Genomic DNA, 18040 nt, shown 5'->3' on the forward strand with positions numbered 1-18040 from the left:
TTGCCCTGGGGCTGCTTAGGAGGTAAGTCCGGCCATGCAATTAGCAAAAGGTATATGGCTTTAGTATGAAATATAAAAAAAAAAAACTCCTTTAGCACATGTAAGTTTGGCTGGTAGGCGTAGGCCTATATCCTTTTATTAAGTTGTTGTTAATGCTGTATTAAAAATATAGGGTATTATAATGTTGTAGCTGGTTGATGTGGAGCTACTGTGCATGCACTATACTTGTTGTTTTTTGTGTAGTCTAAGATGTAAACAGCAATGTGACTACAGCTGTTAAATAGGCTACTAAAAAAAAAAACCTTTATTTATCTCCATAGGGAAATTCAGGCTGAAACAGCAACAGTTAGAGTTAGAGAAGAGCAGGAGACAGTCATTAAAAAAAGGCAAGCATGAGAGAGGCATAACCAGCTTCTGAATAAAGTATTAAAAAGTATAACAGTGCCAGGTCTTAAAAAGAGAGACCATTCAAAAATAACATGAAGGACATAGTATCCATTTCCTGACAGTAAATAATTATTTCAAACTTTGCCCTTTGAAAAAAAAAAGTTTTTAGGGTTATTCTTCTCCTATCTATAAAATGTATATATTTTTTAGGTTTTTATTTTGCTCTTATGGTTTTCTTATGGACTCAAACTCTGACCTCCGTTACCAAGGCAACTGCAGCGCGTCACACACAGGACGCAACCACCACACAGCCGCGGTGACTGCCTGGTGGGTTTCCGGTTCTGCTGTTTTTAACCCCCGTTAGCAGCAGAACCGTGATCGGGGGGGGCGAGCGATAATGAAACACATTTACGAACTGAAATGCTAACGCGTGACCCACATCTCGTAGTTTGGTAGCTGTCGGACCCTCGTGTTTAACCGAAAACAAATCAGCGCTACGTTGCGGTTATCAGCGGTTGTGTGAGTGGATCACGCCGAGCGGAGCAGCAGCAGCAGCAGCAGCAGCCTGTTGTGTTAGCAGAGTCAAAATGGCGTCCGTGTGCCCACTCAACGCCCGTTTAATCCATCTGTGATTATCTTGATAACCAGATAACAGCAACCGGTGGCTACTTTTTTTTCCTGCTGTCCTTTCCTGCTTTTTGGTTACAACCCAGCAACACATTTAGCGTCATGTCGGACTCGGAGGAGGACAGCCAGGACAGGCAGCTGAAGATTGTAGTGATTGGAGACGGAGCCAGTGGGAAGGTGAGACCATCACACACACACACACACACACACACTGCTTCCATAAACACAATGCCACTGAAGAAGAGACAAGAGACGAGTATAAAGCTTCAACGTAAAAGCAGATAGTGTTGTGTTATCTGTTTCATTCATTTATTTATTTATTTGTCCTGCTCGGTGCTCGCCGTCCTGACGCGTGCAACCTCTCCTCAGTCACCATGGCGACCGACGCTGATACAGCTAAGTTGGCTAACGTGCTAACAACACAGCAAGACAGTAGCCTAGTGGTGGAGGAAACTGTCAGAGCCGTCACTTTAATAGCTACATGTACCAGGACATCTGTGTCAATACAAACAAACACGACATTGCATGAACTTTTCATTTGAAGACCTGCATTAAAACCCACTAAGTAAATGTATTTGTAGCTATAGCACAATTCATACACCAGGCAATTCAAAGTGCTTTACAGAGGCATAGTAATACATTGAAATCAAAAACAGAAAAATAAATTTAAAAGAAAAGAAAGAAATAAGACAATAAAAGCCTGATAGAATGATTAAAATCATTAAAATGCTATATTGCATTCAGCTAAAAGCTGGAGCAAATAATGAATTGACAGTTTGTGCAGACCTCAGGTGTGCAGCAGGCAGACTGTTCCACAGATGAGGAGCATAATAACTCAATGCTGCTTCGCCTTGTTTGGTTCTGGTTCTGGGAACAGGCAGTAGACCTGTCCCAGACGATCTGAGGGGTCTGGATGCTTCATATGGATTTAATAAATCTAGAATATATTTTGGTCCAAACTGCTGTCCACTAGCTACTACTTCACTGTTTGCGTTCGCCTGTAAAAAGTGCCAGTACACGTCCTGTAGTAAACTGGCCTCTGTGACTGATGTAGCTATAGCTCCACATTTTTGTTGCTTTTTGGAGGTGAAAAGAGTTCAAACAGACTCTGTAGCAGTAAACAATGAAGTACAACGCCGTCCTTTCCTTTTCACCCAGCAGAAATCAAATGTTGTCTATCCATCATTTAGGAGCTGGAGGTTCAAGCTTCTGCTGTAGTCATTTTTACATATTATTACTAAATTGTCAGTTAATTAGGCAACAAATTGACTGCTAACTCCAGTGTCAGACATACACAAGAGAAATTCAGTTTCTATCATTTTGTTTTCTTGAGGGTTAAATAGCTTTAGCTTGAATTTCTTAAAATTAATTCATTGTTCTGTTGTTATTGTATTTTTTGTTCAACTGCATCAAGAAGATGATATTTAGTGAAAACCATTCTTCCTCTGAACATCTACATTTCACATTTTCTTCCTCAGCAATTTAATCCTATAATACTCATTAGCCTAACAGTTGTTAAGTAGGTCAGTTATGGATCATTATAGTAATTCAAACTGTGCTTAGTTGTACGAAAGACCTTTCTTTTGTAGGGCCTCCTGCTGTAATTAACATTGTTTAAGTTGTACTTTCATGAGAGGAAGACACACAGACTGAAGAAATAAGATTGTGAGTAAAAGTCCACATGACAAGATTTCATTTAAAAATTTGCAGCTCACTTGATATCAGATGTTTACAGTGAGAGACATATTTACAAAAATCTTTATTGTCATAATGTGTGCCATTGACACTAAGGCATACATTATGTCTGAGCTGCTGGTAAGTCTTCTGAAACTAGTGATTTACATTTATGTAAATATTACATAATATAGATTTCCTGCGGTTGCACATCCACACTGATTTTGTGTTTGTCGTGGTTGCAGCGTAATTAGGTATTTTATTTCACATTTTCTCCTTAGTTCTAATTCTGTAATATCAATTGTATGAACAAGTTAAACCTTAAAAACTTTCTCATTTTCAAAGTTAGTCCTTTAAACTCAGTGGCCTGTTTAGAGAAGTTGATGGACATCTGCAGTTTTGATTCAGTCTCAAAGATAGCATAATGGATTTAAATCTGGCACAAATCCGTTGTTCTAAACCTATTAAGTCTACCCAGCCGTTAATCCACGTTGCATGTGCTATTGAATGTAGTTGTAGGCTGCGTGCCTGTAGTGTCGTGTTTTATAGTAACTAAGCCCACACACTTACTGTGAAGAAGTGATATATGATGATTTTGTAGTAATTTTTGTTACTCATTAAAATTTAATTATTGGCTTGGCCCATGTATGTATTGGGTAAGCTTATTATAACAGGTAAACTTAATGATTTTCAATATCTTCCCACACAGCCATGCCTTCTGTGTACAAACTGTGCAGATAATAAGTAACACATTTACAGGAGAAACAACATCAACTTCAGTTTTCTGTCTTAGAAAATCTAGTTTGAAGCAAAAATTCTCATTCTAAATGTTTTGAATAGGAAGCACAGCTGGATGACGAATTTTCACAGGCCCTTAAATTTATATTACACCTCGTGACTGCTGCTACTGCTCAATGAACCTGGGGTGAAAGTTACACACAGCCCTGTGCAGAATTACAGAGTATGATAGTTGATGAAGGCAGGCAGCAGTTTGCTCAGCCAGGCTCTTGCAGTGGGTGGTTTTGTTTTCTGTCAGTACACCTATCTTCTCCCGGCCACCCCTGTTTTGGCTCCAGAGTGAGGCTACATTCATGAAAATGATGTCTGGACACTTTCAAGACATGTTGCAATTAGAGTAAATTAACACTGGGAATGAAGTCTTGTGCAATGCTTTTTTTTCTCCTTTTTTTTTTTTTTGTAAATGTCTGAACTGAAAGCAAATACACCTTTCTTTAGTGCATTGTGTTTGTCTAAATCCACTCAAAGCCCTAGGGTGGTCTCATGGATCGGCGTTCGTCCCACTTCCCTTTTCAAAACCACTGAATCGTTCAGTATGTTCATTAAAATAATTTCAAAGATGTAGATTAAAAAGGTCTAACTCACATCCACAACAGTGGAATTTTTCCTAGTCGCACCGAGCAATTATTTGCAGCAAAGCAAGGAGGTTGTCATGACAATTCAGCCGCGTTTCTTCTTCACTGCATTTCAAATCCCCAAGTGAATGAGTGTGAATGTAAGGGAGAGACGTCAAGTGCTTTTCAGCTACACATCCCCTTTCGTAACTAATCTCTCCTTCCTCTGGGAGAAAGAAAATGAATGTAGCAGTAATGGTGAGACCCAGTGAGAAAAATGAATGTTCTCATTCTGGAAAGTCGACATTTTCTTTTTGGGGCGGGGGGGTGCAGAGAACACACACAACTCAGTTCCCAGTAGATACGCTACATTAATAACCCTCCTCACACTGCTGCCAGGTGTCAGCTCGTCACTGTCTGAATGACTTACCTGCTTGTCTGTTTTGGGCAGAAAACAGGAGCCCTGCCCCCCATTTTGAGTAGGCACCACTGACTGACATCTTGAATGCCGTTTCCCCCCTTATTAATGTCAATTTGCTCAGCAAATTGCAATGGGATCAGTTTTTCTTGGACAGCGTTTTCGGTGGTATTTTTGCTTGTGGTTGGTTGTCCATTCAGAAATATAGGGAGATGTGGGACGGCTTGTCCACCTGAGCGAGATGTTTTTAAAATATGGAGGCTCACATTTAGCCGGGCTCTTAAGGCACTGGGCCTAACTTATACACAGGTCTATTTTTCAACCTCACTTATAAGCCGCTGTTTTTTTTTTTTTAGTATTTGCCTTTTCTCTGACCGATACGATAAAAGAAAAAAAAGCTTCAGGTGGGCTACATGTCCTGTACATTAACGGATACTGTATCCCAGCAATTTTCTCTCCACTTGAGTTCTTCATCCGAATAACAACAGTATCTGTCTTGACTGTTTAAGGAGAATAAAGGGCCAGTTTTGATACCATGCAGCAAAAATGCACTGCCTCTCTCATAAGAGTTGCATCACATGGACATAGTCAGCTTGCCATATTTTTTCCTTCTCTCTCTCTCTCTCTCTCTCTCTCAGTTTCTTGTTTCAGTAGAACTTCCCCCATTTCCCGGCACTGGTATCATTGGTGACCCTGTGCTGTTCTCTGTTGGAGTGTCAGGATTACGCCAGCTTTTACATTCGCTGGTTAGTTCCAGTTGTACGGTGGAAAAAAAAGGTCTACGTTGAGGGAGGAGAGCCAAGCTACTGGAATGCCAAGACAAATGGCCGACTAGGCCAACGCGAGCATGTGGAATACATTTTTGCTGTCCGAGCTTGTTATTCCTGTGTTGTCAGTGATTGTTTGGGCTACTTAAATGGCCGATTTTCTCCTTGTTGCGTCAGTCACCTCTAGTAATTTCTCAGTCACTCTTGAGCCCGTGACATGCTCCGCAGGCTGTGATTAAAAAAATCTGCAGGTTAGCGAACTTTTAAAAGAATTAGGTGGGTAGAGCATTATTCTGAACCTCAGGGGACGTGTTAATCAAGAAGGGCATAGGTAAAGGTCAGGATTACACATTCAATAGGGTTTAACTTAAATATTACATTTAAAAATCCCAGCTGGGATAAACATAAGTGATTTTATATTAACCAGATTGTTTACTTGAACAGGATTTGGATAAACTGTCGGAAAGGGGTTTCCTAATTATATCACATTTGAAAAATAATTTGGCTAAAGCTAAAACTTGTGAGCATGAATGGAGGTAGATAAGGGCACAGGCTCAAGTGAAAGCTTAGTGGACTGAAAGAAAGAATTTAGTTTTAAATCCTCTAACCCTCAGTGATTGTCAAGTACCACATTAAAATGCATTTGCTGCCACATGAACACTTAGGGAATCCCATTGCTTCACTTCTCTGTTGTGTTTATGTAAGCACACTGCTCTAAAGATAGCTAATAGACGTTCAGCACTTCACTTTTTTCCTATCCTCATCCATCAAAATGAATTAAACTTGGCATGTCAAGCCTGTGCTATGAATTCCCATGGATTTCAGGAGTGCCCCTAACATGCTATTTCTTTACTCCTCACACACACACACACAACAGTGACAGTGATGGAGGTTTTATAATTTGTGGCAATTATTAGGTCTGCAGTCTGGAGACATGACACATACCCTGACACCTGTTTTTGTAATTCACGTTGATTTTCACTGTCACAACTGTGGCGGAGCAGTGAGACAGCAGAGGAGGCAGACAATTACCTCAGCGTATACCTTCAAGTCCATCACATCGTTCCTGAAGGTGCTTAAAATGGATTTGTAATAATGAAGCGAACGTCCGGCTGACAGAGCAGCAGACTTCAAGGTTACATTGCCAAGGAATTATGGCTGTCCGCTGTTCTGGGAAAGAATCACATAGGAGTGTTGTGATATGATAAATTATACCCTTGTATTTTTAGAAATATTAAAAATTGAACTATTGTAAAAAGCTTAGTTTGGCACTTGGTCACTGTGAATGAAATCAAAGTTTCTCTACTTCTGCTCACCACTGAAATATCACTTTTTCAGGAAGTTCTTTAATATACTGTATATTTTCTCTGGACGTAGTTTTGCTGCATCTTGCATTTTGCTCCGGGCCATGCTATGATTTTCATTTGGTTTTTAAGTAATATGTGATATTGTTTTTACTGTGCAATACTATGCAAAGCATCGAGGTCTCTCCTTTATCCCGAAAGCATTTTCTTTTCAAAACACTTTAACTCTAAATGGCATCTCCAGTCGTGTTGATTGCTGCGGAGGTTTTCTGGCACTCATTCTCTGCGTCTCTCCCTTTTGTCTCTCTGTTTCAGACATCACTCGCCACCAGGTTTGCACAGGAGGCCTTTGGGAAGCAGTACAAACAAACCATCGGCCTGGATTTCTTTCTGAAGAGAATAAGCCTTCCAGGTGAGACACCTTCATAATCTTCAGGGAGTGTTCACTTGTTCGAAGACTCGACACGTCTGACACGCGTGTTGCAGAAGCACGTAGCGGAAGACTGCACGCTTGTGAATTCAATAAAATACAGAGGATAAGTTTTTGGCAGGGGTTGTCTTCAGACAGACTGGCTTGTCTGTTAGTGGTTGTTTGTAATACTGTAATATCAACCCTCAGGTTTTGGATGTTTGTGTGTACTTAACATTATCGGTGTTAAGCCCAGAATATTCATTGAAAGTCGAACAAAGAGCGCTGTTGTTTCCCGCCATCACTTTTTCTGTCATATTTTTATTTCTCATATTTTCTTGTCCCTCCACTTCCAGGCAAAGAGTTGAATGTGTCTTTTCTGGTAGCTCCTCATTGTAGAGTGTCTGCCACTTCTCAGGGTTATTCACTCTGAAAGCTCTTCTCTCCAGAGCAAACAGTACACTTCTTTTTTTTTTGGACTCCACAAGGCCAATGGACAGCTTATGTCCAAACAGGGCGAGCCTGGCTCATAATTCTGTGGGCACAGTACAGAGTAAATACATTAACATTTTATATCCATATCGCTGATCGCCGAGTTCAACTGATCTTTGTCCTGTACCACATAAAACATTCATGTTCTTATTTGTTTATGTTGAACCCACAGAAATAAAGCCTCACTCTGTATCCCCCTTAGATCTGTAAAATAAATGTTTATTGACTAATGCTATATTTAGGCTCCATTTTTACTTCCTACCATGTGAAATGGGAATTTTCACTATTTTAAATGGCATTTCTCAAACTCTGCCAAAGCCTAAGCTCCAGAAATCTGCAAAGTGGCTCCATTCTTTCATTACTAATAAAACAACATTAAGCAAGGGCAAATTAAGTGCTAAAAGTAAAAGTTATGCTGATTTGTGAGTTGGCTGAAGGATTCTATTTTGATTTTGTGTCAGTTTCAGCTTATGAGACTTAGGAGAACTAAACCCCCAAAAATGTTGTGGTGAAGTCAGAATGAAAGAGCCAACTAAAAGCACAGGCTGGGCTCAACTCTTCGAAACGAACTTGAACAAATGCTGTTAATCGTTTGACTTCTTTTTCCAGTAACTTTCTTTTTCCTGAAATAATCATTGATCTCCCTCAAGTGTAAAACTGTAAGCTTTGTTTTAAAAAAAGGTCCTGTACATAACGTCTGCATCACCGGCAGGGCAGCAGCAACAACACACAAGGTCCAAACGCTGGAGTTGTTAAATGGCCCATTTTCTGGGGAATTGGGTGTTGATGAGCTGATGAAGAGGAGGGTGGCTCTGCGAGCTGGGTGGTCCCAAACTTCGTCAGGACCCCCCCCACCACCACCACACTGCCTTGTAGTGCAGAGGTTGTGTGGCTCTCTGGGTCTCTATGGGGCCGTAAGGGTCTATTGCAGCGGGGGGGAGAGTAGCCTATAGCCAGCCTTGGCCTCTTTCTCCATGAAGGCCCAGCTTGTCAAAGTTAATGTACATTTTCCAAACGCACGGAGAGGTGAGGCGAGGCCGACTGGCACACAACAGTCTCCACTGTGTGCGCTTTTTATAACAATACCTCTTCCAGATGTCACTGCCAAACCAATGAGGTAAAGGCGGTGAAGGCAACTGACTAGAGGTGAAATTTACTTGATAAATTCTGTCTTTCGGAAGTTGTGAAGCTGTGTCTGCATCAACTTTCACCCCCCCCCCACCAAAAAAAAAGACAAATATCTTCTCAGTACGCTCCTTTTCTGACCTTATTATCAGCATTCAGGTTCATCTGAAAGTGCACTTTCTGCGTCTTACGAAGCGTAAGCAGAAAAAAATGTCAGTACTGTCGAGTCAGCGTGAATCTCCGAAACATAAATAAAGCCAGTGTCTGAGGATGGGTGGGGTGGGGATGGCTCTTTGACCGTTATTCATCGCACTCTTCAGCGTAGCTTTACATTGACACTGTATAGTCTAGATGTAGTGACTGTGAACCTCAGCGTTTCCTTTCCTTTCTTTAAAAAAAAAAAAGAGGGGACTCATGAAGGGGTTGAGTCGTCCAGCCGTGTCCACAGTGTACGCTCTGCTCCCCATCGCCGCTCCAGCCCAGCGCAGGGCCCTCATCACACCAACATAAACTCCTCGCTGTCTGGTCCTCCCTCCTCCTCCTCTTTTTTGGCCTTTTTTTTTTTTTTTTCAACCACCCCTTTCATTTTCCAGAGGAAGAAAATATTTATTTGGATTTGGTTTTTGTGCCTGTCTTTCTCTCTCTCTCTCCCCTTCTCATTCACTTCTCTTTCCATAGGCATGAGGACAAGAGTCTTCTTTTCCTCTTATTTTGTGTTTAATTATTGCTATTTTCCTTAACAGCACATAATTCTCCTCACTTTCCTAACTTGGCAGGAAACGGCACAATGCAAACAGCTCTTCACAGGCTAATAAGAAGTCATTTTTAACTGCCAGAGTATTGAGGATGTTTAAATTAGAGGGTAAGCGTACCTATTCACCTCTCCCACACACAATCTCCAGGCGGGATATTCTTGGATGTGAGGTGTGGGTGACATGCCAGGCAAAAGCGCCTAGCATTAAAGATTAATCGCTGATTTATTGTTTCCATTATGTATATCAACAACATGAGCTTTTATTATAAAAATAACTCACCTAAATAGTTACAGCTTGACTAGTTCTTCCATTGGGATTATAAGATTTGGAAAAACGAAGGAGTTCATGATTAAATAGGACAAAAGCATCCGAAATGGAAACCCACAAATTGCCCCATTATCACTTTTTTGCTTCTATAAATTATTTTAATGTCATTTATAAAAGAAAGAAAACTGCGAAACATCCACAGCCACTTTATGCTGATATTTATACATTTATGTGTTGGTCCTTTTTGATATTAAAGAAGGATTTCTGTCTTTTTCCTCCACTGTAGGCAATTTGAATGTGACCCTGCAGGTGTGGGACATCGGAGGCCAAACGTTAGGAGGGAAAATGCTGGATAAATACGTATATGGAGCTCATGTAAGTTCACAGAAACTCAAACATCATTCTACTGTTTATTTTTCTTATCTCCTTTGTATTTGATTCCTTTAACCCAAAGACAAATGTATCTGACTTCATCAGCTTCAGGAATGATTGGAAGAAACAAATGTACAGACATATGTTACAGATGCTTGTCACTATGGTGAAAAAGTCACAGGACTCTGGTCAGACTTATTATTACAGCTCTGGCAGCTTCATTCAGAGCCTGCCACTCCTTACCTATGGAGCCAAATAATATAACCTGGCTGTCATCTGGATTGACAGTGGGTGTAGAAGGTAAAAGGAGCTTTAAAAAAAATCAGTGCATTCCTACTTTTTACAGACTTGCTACCGTCTGACTGAACAGATGTTGATATTGCTGCACAACGTAGGCCAATACAGTGTTTTTATTTCTGATTTGTAAATGCATCCTATATAAATTCAACTTTAAACAGTTTGATAGGTCTCAGCTCGTACTATAAAAGGATAAAATAGGTACTGAAAGATTCCTACTAAAAGACTATTTACCCTCACTTCTTATTTCACGCTTGTCCTTTGGAAAACAGAACTAAAGTGACAGCTGAGCTTTATGCAAACACTATAATTATTGTCAGTGCGGACCAGTTCCTGAACGTGCCAGCGACATCAGCGTCCACACGTAGCTGTCTTTCTCTACACGAGTGCTATCTGTCACCTCCAGGACGCCTCTCGATTGAAGAGGGCTACTTAACGACCACGGTTTGTCTAATCCGCAGCCTCATACTGCAGCCCAAGGCAGGGAGGAGGCTCGTCACCATATAGGAGCTATATGCAAGTCATTTGTCATGTTTGTCTATAGGAGCTCACCAGACATTAGTCGGAGGTTCTTTTCCATTCCGCAAATAAACTTGAGGCTTTAAAAATAGTTAAAGTGACATGTTTTCTGTGCCCAGCTCCTTCACTGTGCCCTGGTAGTGTGTATATTATCCATGTCTGCGGCACTTCCTCTACTCGCTGTCTCTCTCTCTCTCCTCTCACAAGCAAAATGTCGTACATCAATGCCACATTACGACACTTTGCTCAGGGAGTTTCTCATCAGCGCCGTATAGGAACTTTCACACCTATTGTTCGCCACTGTGCGTCCTGTAATCAATCATGGGCCGCTTCGGAGACACTCGCGGTAATTGTCAGAGCCGTAAGCTGTCGTCGCCGGGGCCTCGCGTGTTGTGACAGTGCGTGTCTGACGAACAAAAAAAAAAAAAAAGCAACAGACACCCCTCCAGTCGTGTTGCATCATGCAGTAAAAAGTAGAGACATTCACCGCCACGGCTCACGCTCATTTCCAGCCCTTTAGGAAAAAGAGCAGCATGCAGTTTAAAGTAGCGATAGCAGATAGTTGAGCTATGAGATGATTTGTCTTGAATCATGCCAGCAGTCCTTGTATCTATCTGTGTTTACTCTTTGATTAATTTATGTGTTCATGTAAACAGCTTCTTCTGGTCCGAGTGTTTGCTCAAACATGGTCTGGTTGTTGCATGACTGTTCCTGCAGTGCATGCATACAGTGCTGGGGATTACTTAGGGAGGAGGAAAATGTCTCTGGGCAGACAACGTTCATTCATTAGCTCAGACAGTAGATAACCAAACCTGACCTCTATTCTGCAATGAAATTGGAGCGTGCCTACAAAAACTGGGAATTGTTCATACACAAATCCGCTGTTTTCATTTAAAGACGGATCCATGGTGGATTCACAGTCGTACTTAGATCTTAATAGTACTAAACCTAACCCAGGTTATGTGTTAGTAAGTACGTGTGTCCCCTTCTACAGGAGTCTGTCCCCTACTCTAAAAAGAGGAGCAGTGCCACCTACTGTTCCCATGCTCACTCAATACTCATGTTGCTATGAATGAAAATGAGGGGAGGGAGTATGAAATTAAGCTGTGTACTCACATCCATCCCTTTTCAAATGAAGAGTGTGGTGACGTTTAATCATTGTCCCTCTGGCCCTTTTTGTCCCGTAGGGTGTCCTCCTGGTGTACGACATAACCAACTACCAGAGCTTTGAGAATCTGGAGGATTGGTTCAGCATGCTGAAGAAAGCCAACGAGGAGTCTGACACTCAGCCGGTTGTCTCCCTGGTTGGGAACAAAAGTGAGTATTAGACGTACATTTTATTTAAAACTTTGCTTTAACTCGTTGGTCACTGAGGTTTCCCTCATTTACAGGGATGACGAGTTTACAAACAGCAACAACAGTGTATAAATACAATTACAATGAAAAACAATTGCAGAGTCTACAAAAATCAAGACCCGATACATTTAAAATCAGCAAAGGAGGGATGGAGCGTGTTAGAGAATATGAATACATGAATACACAAACACACAGAAGTTGCTCCTTTTTCAGCAGGAAAGGAGCAGGGCTGTACTTTGAAAAAAAAAAAGTAGGTTTAGAAAGAACTTTATCTCAATTTCTGCTGAGTAGCAGCAAATGTAGAGTGTTATCCTCTATTCATTTCACCTTTTAAGCATTTTTCTTTTTGCATGTGTGTGTGTATGTGTGTGGGGGAGTGAGTGTTTGATGGTAGCAGACGTGTTTGTTGGACCACCAGATAACTGATCTGCGTGATAAGCCAGTTGATAAGAGGTGAGCGTTTGGGAGCGATGGGAGAGCTGATGTTTGTGAACTCTTGGGAGTGACGGAGGATGATTTAAGATCCCCGGGCCAGTGGACGCAGGGCACTGCTTATCTGCGCCCCCCCCTCCCTCCCTCTCTCTCTCCCTCCCAGTCAGTACCCGTCTGCCCCGCCCCCCTCCCCCCTCCCAACCAGTCCGAGCCTGTGCTCCTGTCCAGAGTCGTTGGTTAAGGAGAGGAGCTCGACGTTAACCAGACGGCTCTCCTCCTATCAGCCTGCACCCATCCACCCATCTCCAAAATAAAGAGTAATAATGATGACTCTTTTTAAACATCCCCCTTGACAGATGTGGAGTCATGGCCGCCGCCGCCGCCGTGTTATTGTAAAGCGAGGCGTCAGAGTGTGTGTGTGTAATGGTGACTGTCCACCTTCCTGGGCGATGATGAACGGTCAACAGACTGGTGCCTGCACACAGGAAGCTCTCGCTAATGTTACTCAACGGGGACCATAGGTCACGATTTAATTCGCCTGTCTAGAGCAGATTCTCTTGTCTTCGCATCCGTTGCATCTCTCCTAATGCCCCCGGCTTTAACGGTGGGCGCCTCTGTATTTAGGCTAGGTTTTTTTGGGTGCGCGGGTGAGTGTGTGTACTGTAATATTTAAGTAGTGTACATCCCGCTGTCAGGCTCCTCACCCCCACACTCACACAGTCACTCTCCCCCTAATGGCTCTATTGCTGAGAATGGCCCATGTGTGTTTTTTCTGTTCCTATAGGCTGAAAAAAAGAAAACAGGATCCCACACAGATTGCCCCGTGAGGAGCAATCAATTACCTTGTGAGACTTTATGGATCCCAGGACCCTCCCATTGACTCCGTTTTTACAGGGAGGCTGAAGAAAGTTAGTCCAGCTATCTAGTTAGAAATGTCCACACCTACCGTACATTTTGTTTCACTTTTTCGTCTCCACATGCAGTTTTTTCTTTTTTGCTTCAGTTTAGAGTTTCTATCTTTTTTAAGTATCATAGTATTTTCCTTTTTTTTTTTCCCCTCCACCATGAGTACTTGGCACACGATAACAATAAGTCGAATGCATGAATATACTGCATTCTTCAGGGAGCGAAGTTCTTTTAAATGGTTCCCATGATGCCGGACCGAGTGAGGCAGCATGTTTGTGACAACCGAAATAGAAGTACAGACATAACAAGGAGCTTATAAAAACACTACAGATTTATGTCTCTGTGAGGGCTCGTCTTAGGGGAGGTTGTGGTGTTTCACCACTTAAAATGTTTAGTGTTTCCACTATGATAAATCTAAGGTGAGAACTGTAGCTGTAGATACTGGTCAGAGCAGGTAGGTTTGTACTTTTTGATGTAGATTTAACATGTGGGTCTGTACATGTGCTGCTGCATGCATTGAGCCCCCCCCCCCTCCCTGAATTACCCGGTGCTTCCCTTCCAGATTAATTTGAACACTGTCTTCTTTACACAGTGTACGTGTAATTGAGCCTATGGACCAGACTGGTTCATTAATGATGCTGTCCCCTCCTCTCCTTACTTACTCTGCCCTGACTGCCCTCCTGTGCCATGTCACTGCCGGGGGAACAACCTTTCCTTTCTTTGGCTTTGCATGGCCGGCTGGGGTTAAGTGTGCTTGTTAAGCGCCAGTGTGCTGCACCCCCAATGCCCTCTACACGCTGCTGCCCAGAGCCTTGTGTTAAATAATGGCACCACTTGTAACAATTCAGAGAGGAAGCCAATGAAATGTTTTATTGAGGGGCACACACACATATGTGCGCACAATTATTTATGCAGCGGCATGCACACACACACACAGACATTCACAGCTGTGCACAGAAACATGCACTTAGGTAAAGTGACACACTTGTGGAGTTTCTGGGAACACATGGGTAATGGAAGAATGCTAAGCTCTTGCTCTGTTTAAACATACTATAACTGTTTATTATAGTGCAGCCCAGTGTAACACCGTATGGTACACAGGAACCTCTCAAGAGAGATGTTGGCTTGTTGCGCAGTCATCTCCTCCACCACCACTCGAGTGTTTCATTTTTAGTAGACTAATAAGTGATGTGTGTTTTGAAAGACATCCAAACGATAAATTCTGTTGCTCTTCGCCTAACAACAGCTGCATGTGGCCTGTTAGTGATGGTGTTAAGACGCTGATGTGAAAAATATGGCACACTGGCAACAGCTACAATCCCTATTTTGAATCTTTGTGTTATGATTGAACAGGACCATCATCATTTTAAAATTACCGTTTGAAAATTAGCGCACATATTTCTCAGTAGACATTAAGCCTGCGTCGTTTATCAAACCAATTTGTTTTTATTAAGTGGAGATCGCAGGACCCCTGCTTGCTCCCCACCCATCACCCTTCCCCGTTTCCAGCGCTCTCTCCCTCAGGAACTCCAGAGCATCCATCATGGGCTCGTACAGCCCTTATTTGGGTGACTTAAATGGGTTCAGTTCTCTTAACCCCTCCTCATCACTCATGGCTTTTTAGAGGTTCCAACACCGTTCACTGCCGATCCACTCAGGCCTGCCATGGGAAATGTTTCCTTCAGCAGGGGGAGATAAGGACGGTCCCCGCATCGGGACATTATGTGCACTTAATTATGTCTTACCTGCCTTTTCTCTTCTGCTCTGTTTTGTCCCCCCCTTTTTCTTTTCTTCCCTTGCCCTATCTTCTCGCACCATCTCTCAAACATACTTGCGCATTCATTTTCATCCCTGTGCAAACACTAACTCTTTCAATCACGCACTTACACCGACTCTTAAGTCTTATCTCTCACATGTGTAGACTAACACTTCTGCTGTAGCCGCCTTTTACTTACAGTAATGTCTTTTCATTGGCTCCGCGTCCCTGTTGTGTCAAACAACATGCGTGTGTTTGCTTTCTGCACGCTACAGCAGATCTCGCCGCATACCGTTACCCGTCGCACTTCTCTCTCTCTCCCCAGTTTTCCATCCATCCATGTGAAAGCTAAAAGCGAAACACGGATCTCCCCCTAACTCTCGATTCTCCTGAAGCATGTCTTTACCACCAACATTGTTGGTCTTGAGTTGTTTGCCCTCTTGGCAAGGCCCCGGGTGCAGTTGAAGCCCTCTCCACCCCTCCTCCCCCCTCCCCTCACTCTCTCACCCCCGTCACCTCCCTGCCCCTGTAAAGCTGCCACAGTTCCTGTCTGTTCAGTGTAGGCCTGCACATTTCTTAATAGAGAGATGCTCAGAAGTCCAGGAGCGCAGAGGAGCTCAATGTGCTTCTGTTTTTGGTTTAGCTCAAAAATGTTTTTCCTGGCTCAACCCACTCCTACTTAGGTCCTCTTACAACAAACTAAAAGGTCCTAATTGCCCCCAAGGGAAAGGTTTAGCCACAATAGACATGTGGTGGGACAAAAGCCCAGTACTCTTACCCCAGCACCCTCACCCCTCCCCAGATAGAAGAGATGAACACGTCAGCAGTGTCTGTGTTGCACTGTGGGTAGCGCGACCACAGGTTCAACACTGTTAAACATTATATATACAGTATATAGACCTAGTAAGGCACGGTGTATGGTCGGGTAAAGACCAGGAATGTTTACAGTTTACAGCAAAATCCAGCGTTTCCTGTTTCTCTTCACATTTTTATTTAAGGTAAAGGGTCAGCCTCGACGTGTGTATCAAATTGTCTCGGTAACCGCAGTGACTGTGGCCCTGCTGTCTTTCTGTAAAGTCTGGAAAAGATGGGAAATGGAGATTCAGGTTACAACAATGGATAAAAGGGGATGAAAGAGGAATTACAGCTGTATTACACTGTGGCTGATAAGTCACTGTAAAAATCTGCAGCTGCTATGCCGACACGTGTGTCCAGCTGCGATTAAGAAATACATTGAAGGGTTTATTTAAGCCTGCCCAGGTGGCTGATAGGTGGTCTTTACCACATCGGACGCCAAACCTGGTGCTCCTAAATGCTAAACGAACAAAAATGCTTAGATTTAATTGTAACAACTGTTTGACCCAGCTCGCTCCGACGGCTGCTGCACTCATCTCTCTTGACTCTCATGCCTGTCGAAACATGGAAAGTCCTCATTCATTTTAGTCATCCATAAAGCAAATATTGTTGCACATGCAGTAGATGATCAGTCTTCGAATACCTTCTTGTGTGGTAAGTCATGGGCCATTTGAGTTGCACAGCACAGCTTAGCCACCTGACCTGAATGCAGCCTGGAAGCCTCATCATGCTCAGGCTGTACTTTATATTTCTCTGCTGCTCCACAACATTGATATGGAGGAATTCCTGGAAGGGGCCTTTGCTGACACAGGGTTGGGTAAATAACCGATTGATCTGGATCCACGTCGGGCATATATTATAAACGTATGCGAAATATGAACATAGAACCACTATTTTTTGCGAAATCTACTTTTTTTTCCTTTTTTTTGTGGTGCGAAATATTACGTCACCGCCTCTGCACCCTGCTCCCTCTCGCTTCAGGTTTTCAACTCGGTCGATGTTTGCTCAGGCAGTCATGAGCAGAGCACTCTTTTCCATGTCACAGTTCACTGCTCTGGCTGCTGTCGAATATGTCGGCCAGTTCAACCCATCATTGCTCATAGGAAGACTTTATAATTATAAGTAGACTTATCGTGATGCGATGCATACAATCCCGAACGTTCCCCTGTGTGTCCGTGTAAGTATTATAGCCCGTAGTTACGCTGCCGTCTCACAGAGGCATGTATTACTGCTCGCCCATAAAAGTCCACTTAGTTTAACAGCGACAGGAGAGCTTGGAGGACATGGCCAGTGAAACCCCGGGCAGCGTCTTGTGCGGTCGGCTCAGAACTGGGTCTTTTGTTCACTTTTCATGAGTCCGGGGAGCCTGTTAACCGAGCCTGCAAGGCCCTCGGCCCCCGTGTTTAACTGTAGCAGCGACGGCCCCGCACTCGCAGCAGCTCACAGCTCACAGCTCCCTCTCCGCCTGCTGCAGAGCTACTGCTGGACACTGTCACTGTTTTACATTCCTTGACCAGAAGAGGAAGACCACATTGTTTTACTAGCCGCTGCAGAGTATCTGATTATGTTTGAAAGTGTGAACGCGCGTGTGCGTGCGTGTGTGTTTCTTGCACGTCGCTTCTTGAAGGAACGATCAAATGACAAGATGAGCTGTGATCAATGAGCTGTCGACAGAACACTTCTGCCCTGGTGGAAAGCGAGTCCCCTGATGGTCCCAGCCCATTTCAGGCCACCGGGGCAGGGGCGCCGCCGCACAAAGAGCGCTCTGTCTCTGTCAGGATTCCCCCGAGGTCTCCTGCACGGGCCCTGCTCACCTCGACAACACCCGGCTACTAACAGCACTTCATCTGTCTGTACTCACTCAGAAAAAGTCGAGTCATAATAATATTAATAATTTACCTTCAAACTTTTAATATCCTGATTATTATTTCTAATTATCCCACCGCCAGTTTAGGTCAAGTTGTACAATG

At 43.1% G+C, this 18040-nt stretch overlaps 1 protein-coding gene and 1 long non-coding RNA gene across 3 annotated transcripts in view; one reads left to right on the plus strand and one right to left on the minus strand.

Annotated features, from left to right (window-relative positions):
• The window catches only part of LOC146979475 (uncharacterized), a 30601-nt gene extending 18625 nt beyond the window's left edge, over positions 1-11976 (minus strand). Inside the window, exon 1 of the long non-coding RNA XR_015036875.1 lies at positions 11882-11976. This is a non-coding gene — a long non-coding RNA (uncharacterized LOC146979475). The remainder of the gene's footprint in view (positions 1-11881) is intronic.
• Positions 668-18040, plus strand: part of rab28 (RAB28, member RAS oncogene family) — a 30151-nt gene continuing 12778 nt past the window's right edge. The window contains exons 1-4 of one of the 2 annotated variants that reach the window (XM_085789304.1): positions 668-1191; positions 6845-6941; positions 9864-9952; positions 11953-12082. In XM_085789304.1, coding sequence (XP_085645430.1) covers positions 1117-1191; positions 6845-6941; positions 9864-9952; positions 11953-12082 — 391 coding nt within the window. In that variant the 5' untranslated portion in view covers positions 668-1116. The remainder of the gene's footprint in view (positions 1192-6844; positions 6942-9863; positions 9953-11952; positions 12083-18040) is intronic. The other variant, XM_085789305.1, reaches the window with a different exon arrangement.

The sequence above is a fragment of the Trachurus japonicus genome, chromosome 10 (assembly GCF_045865225.1).
Source record: "Trachurus japonicus isolate A0001 chromosome 10, Traja_1.0".
NCBI lineage: Eukaryota > Metazoa > Chordata > Actinopteri > Carangiformes > Carangidae > Trachurus > Trachurus japonicus.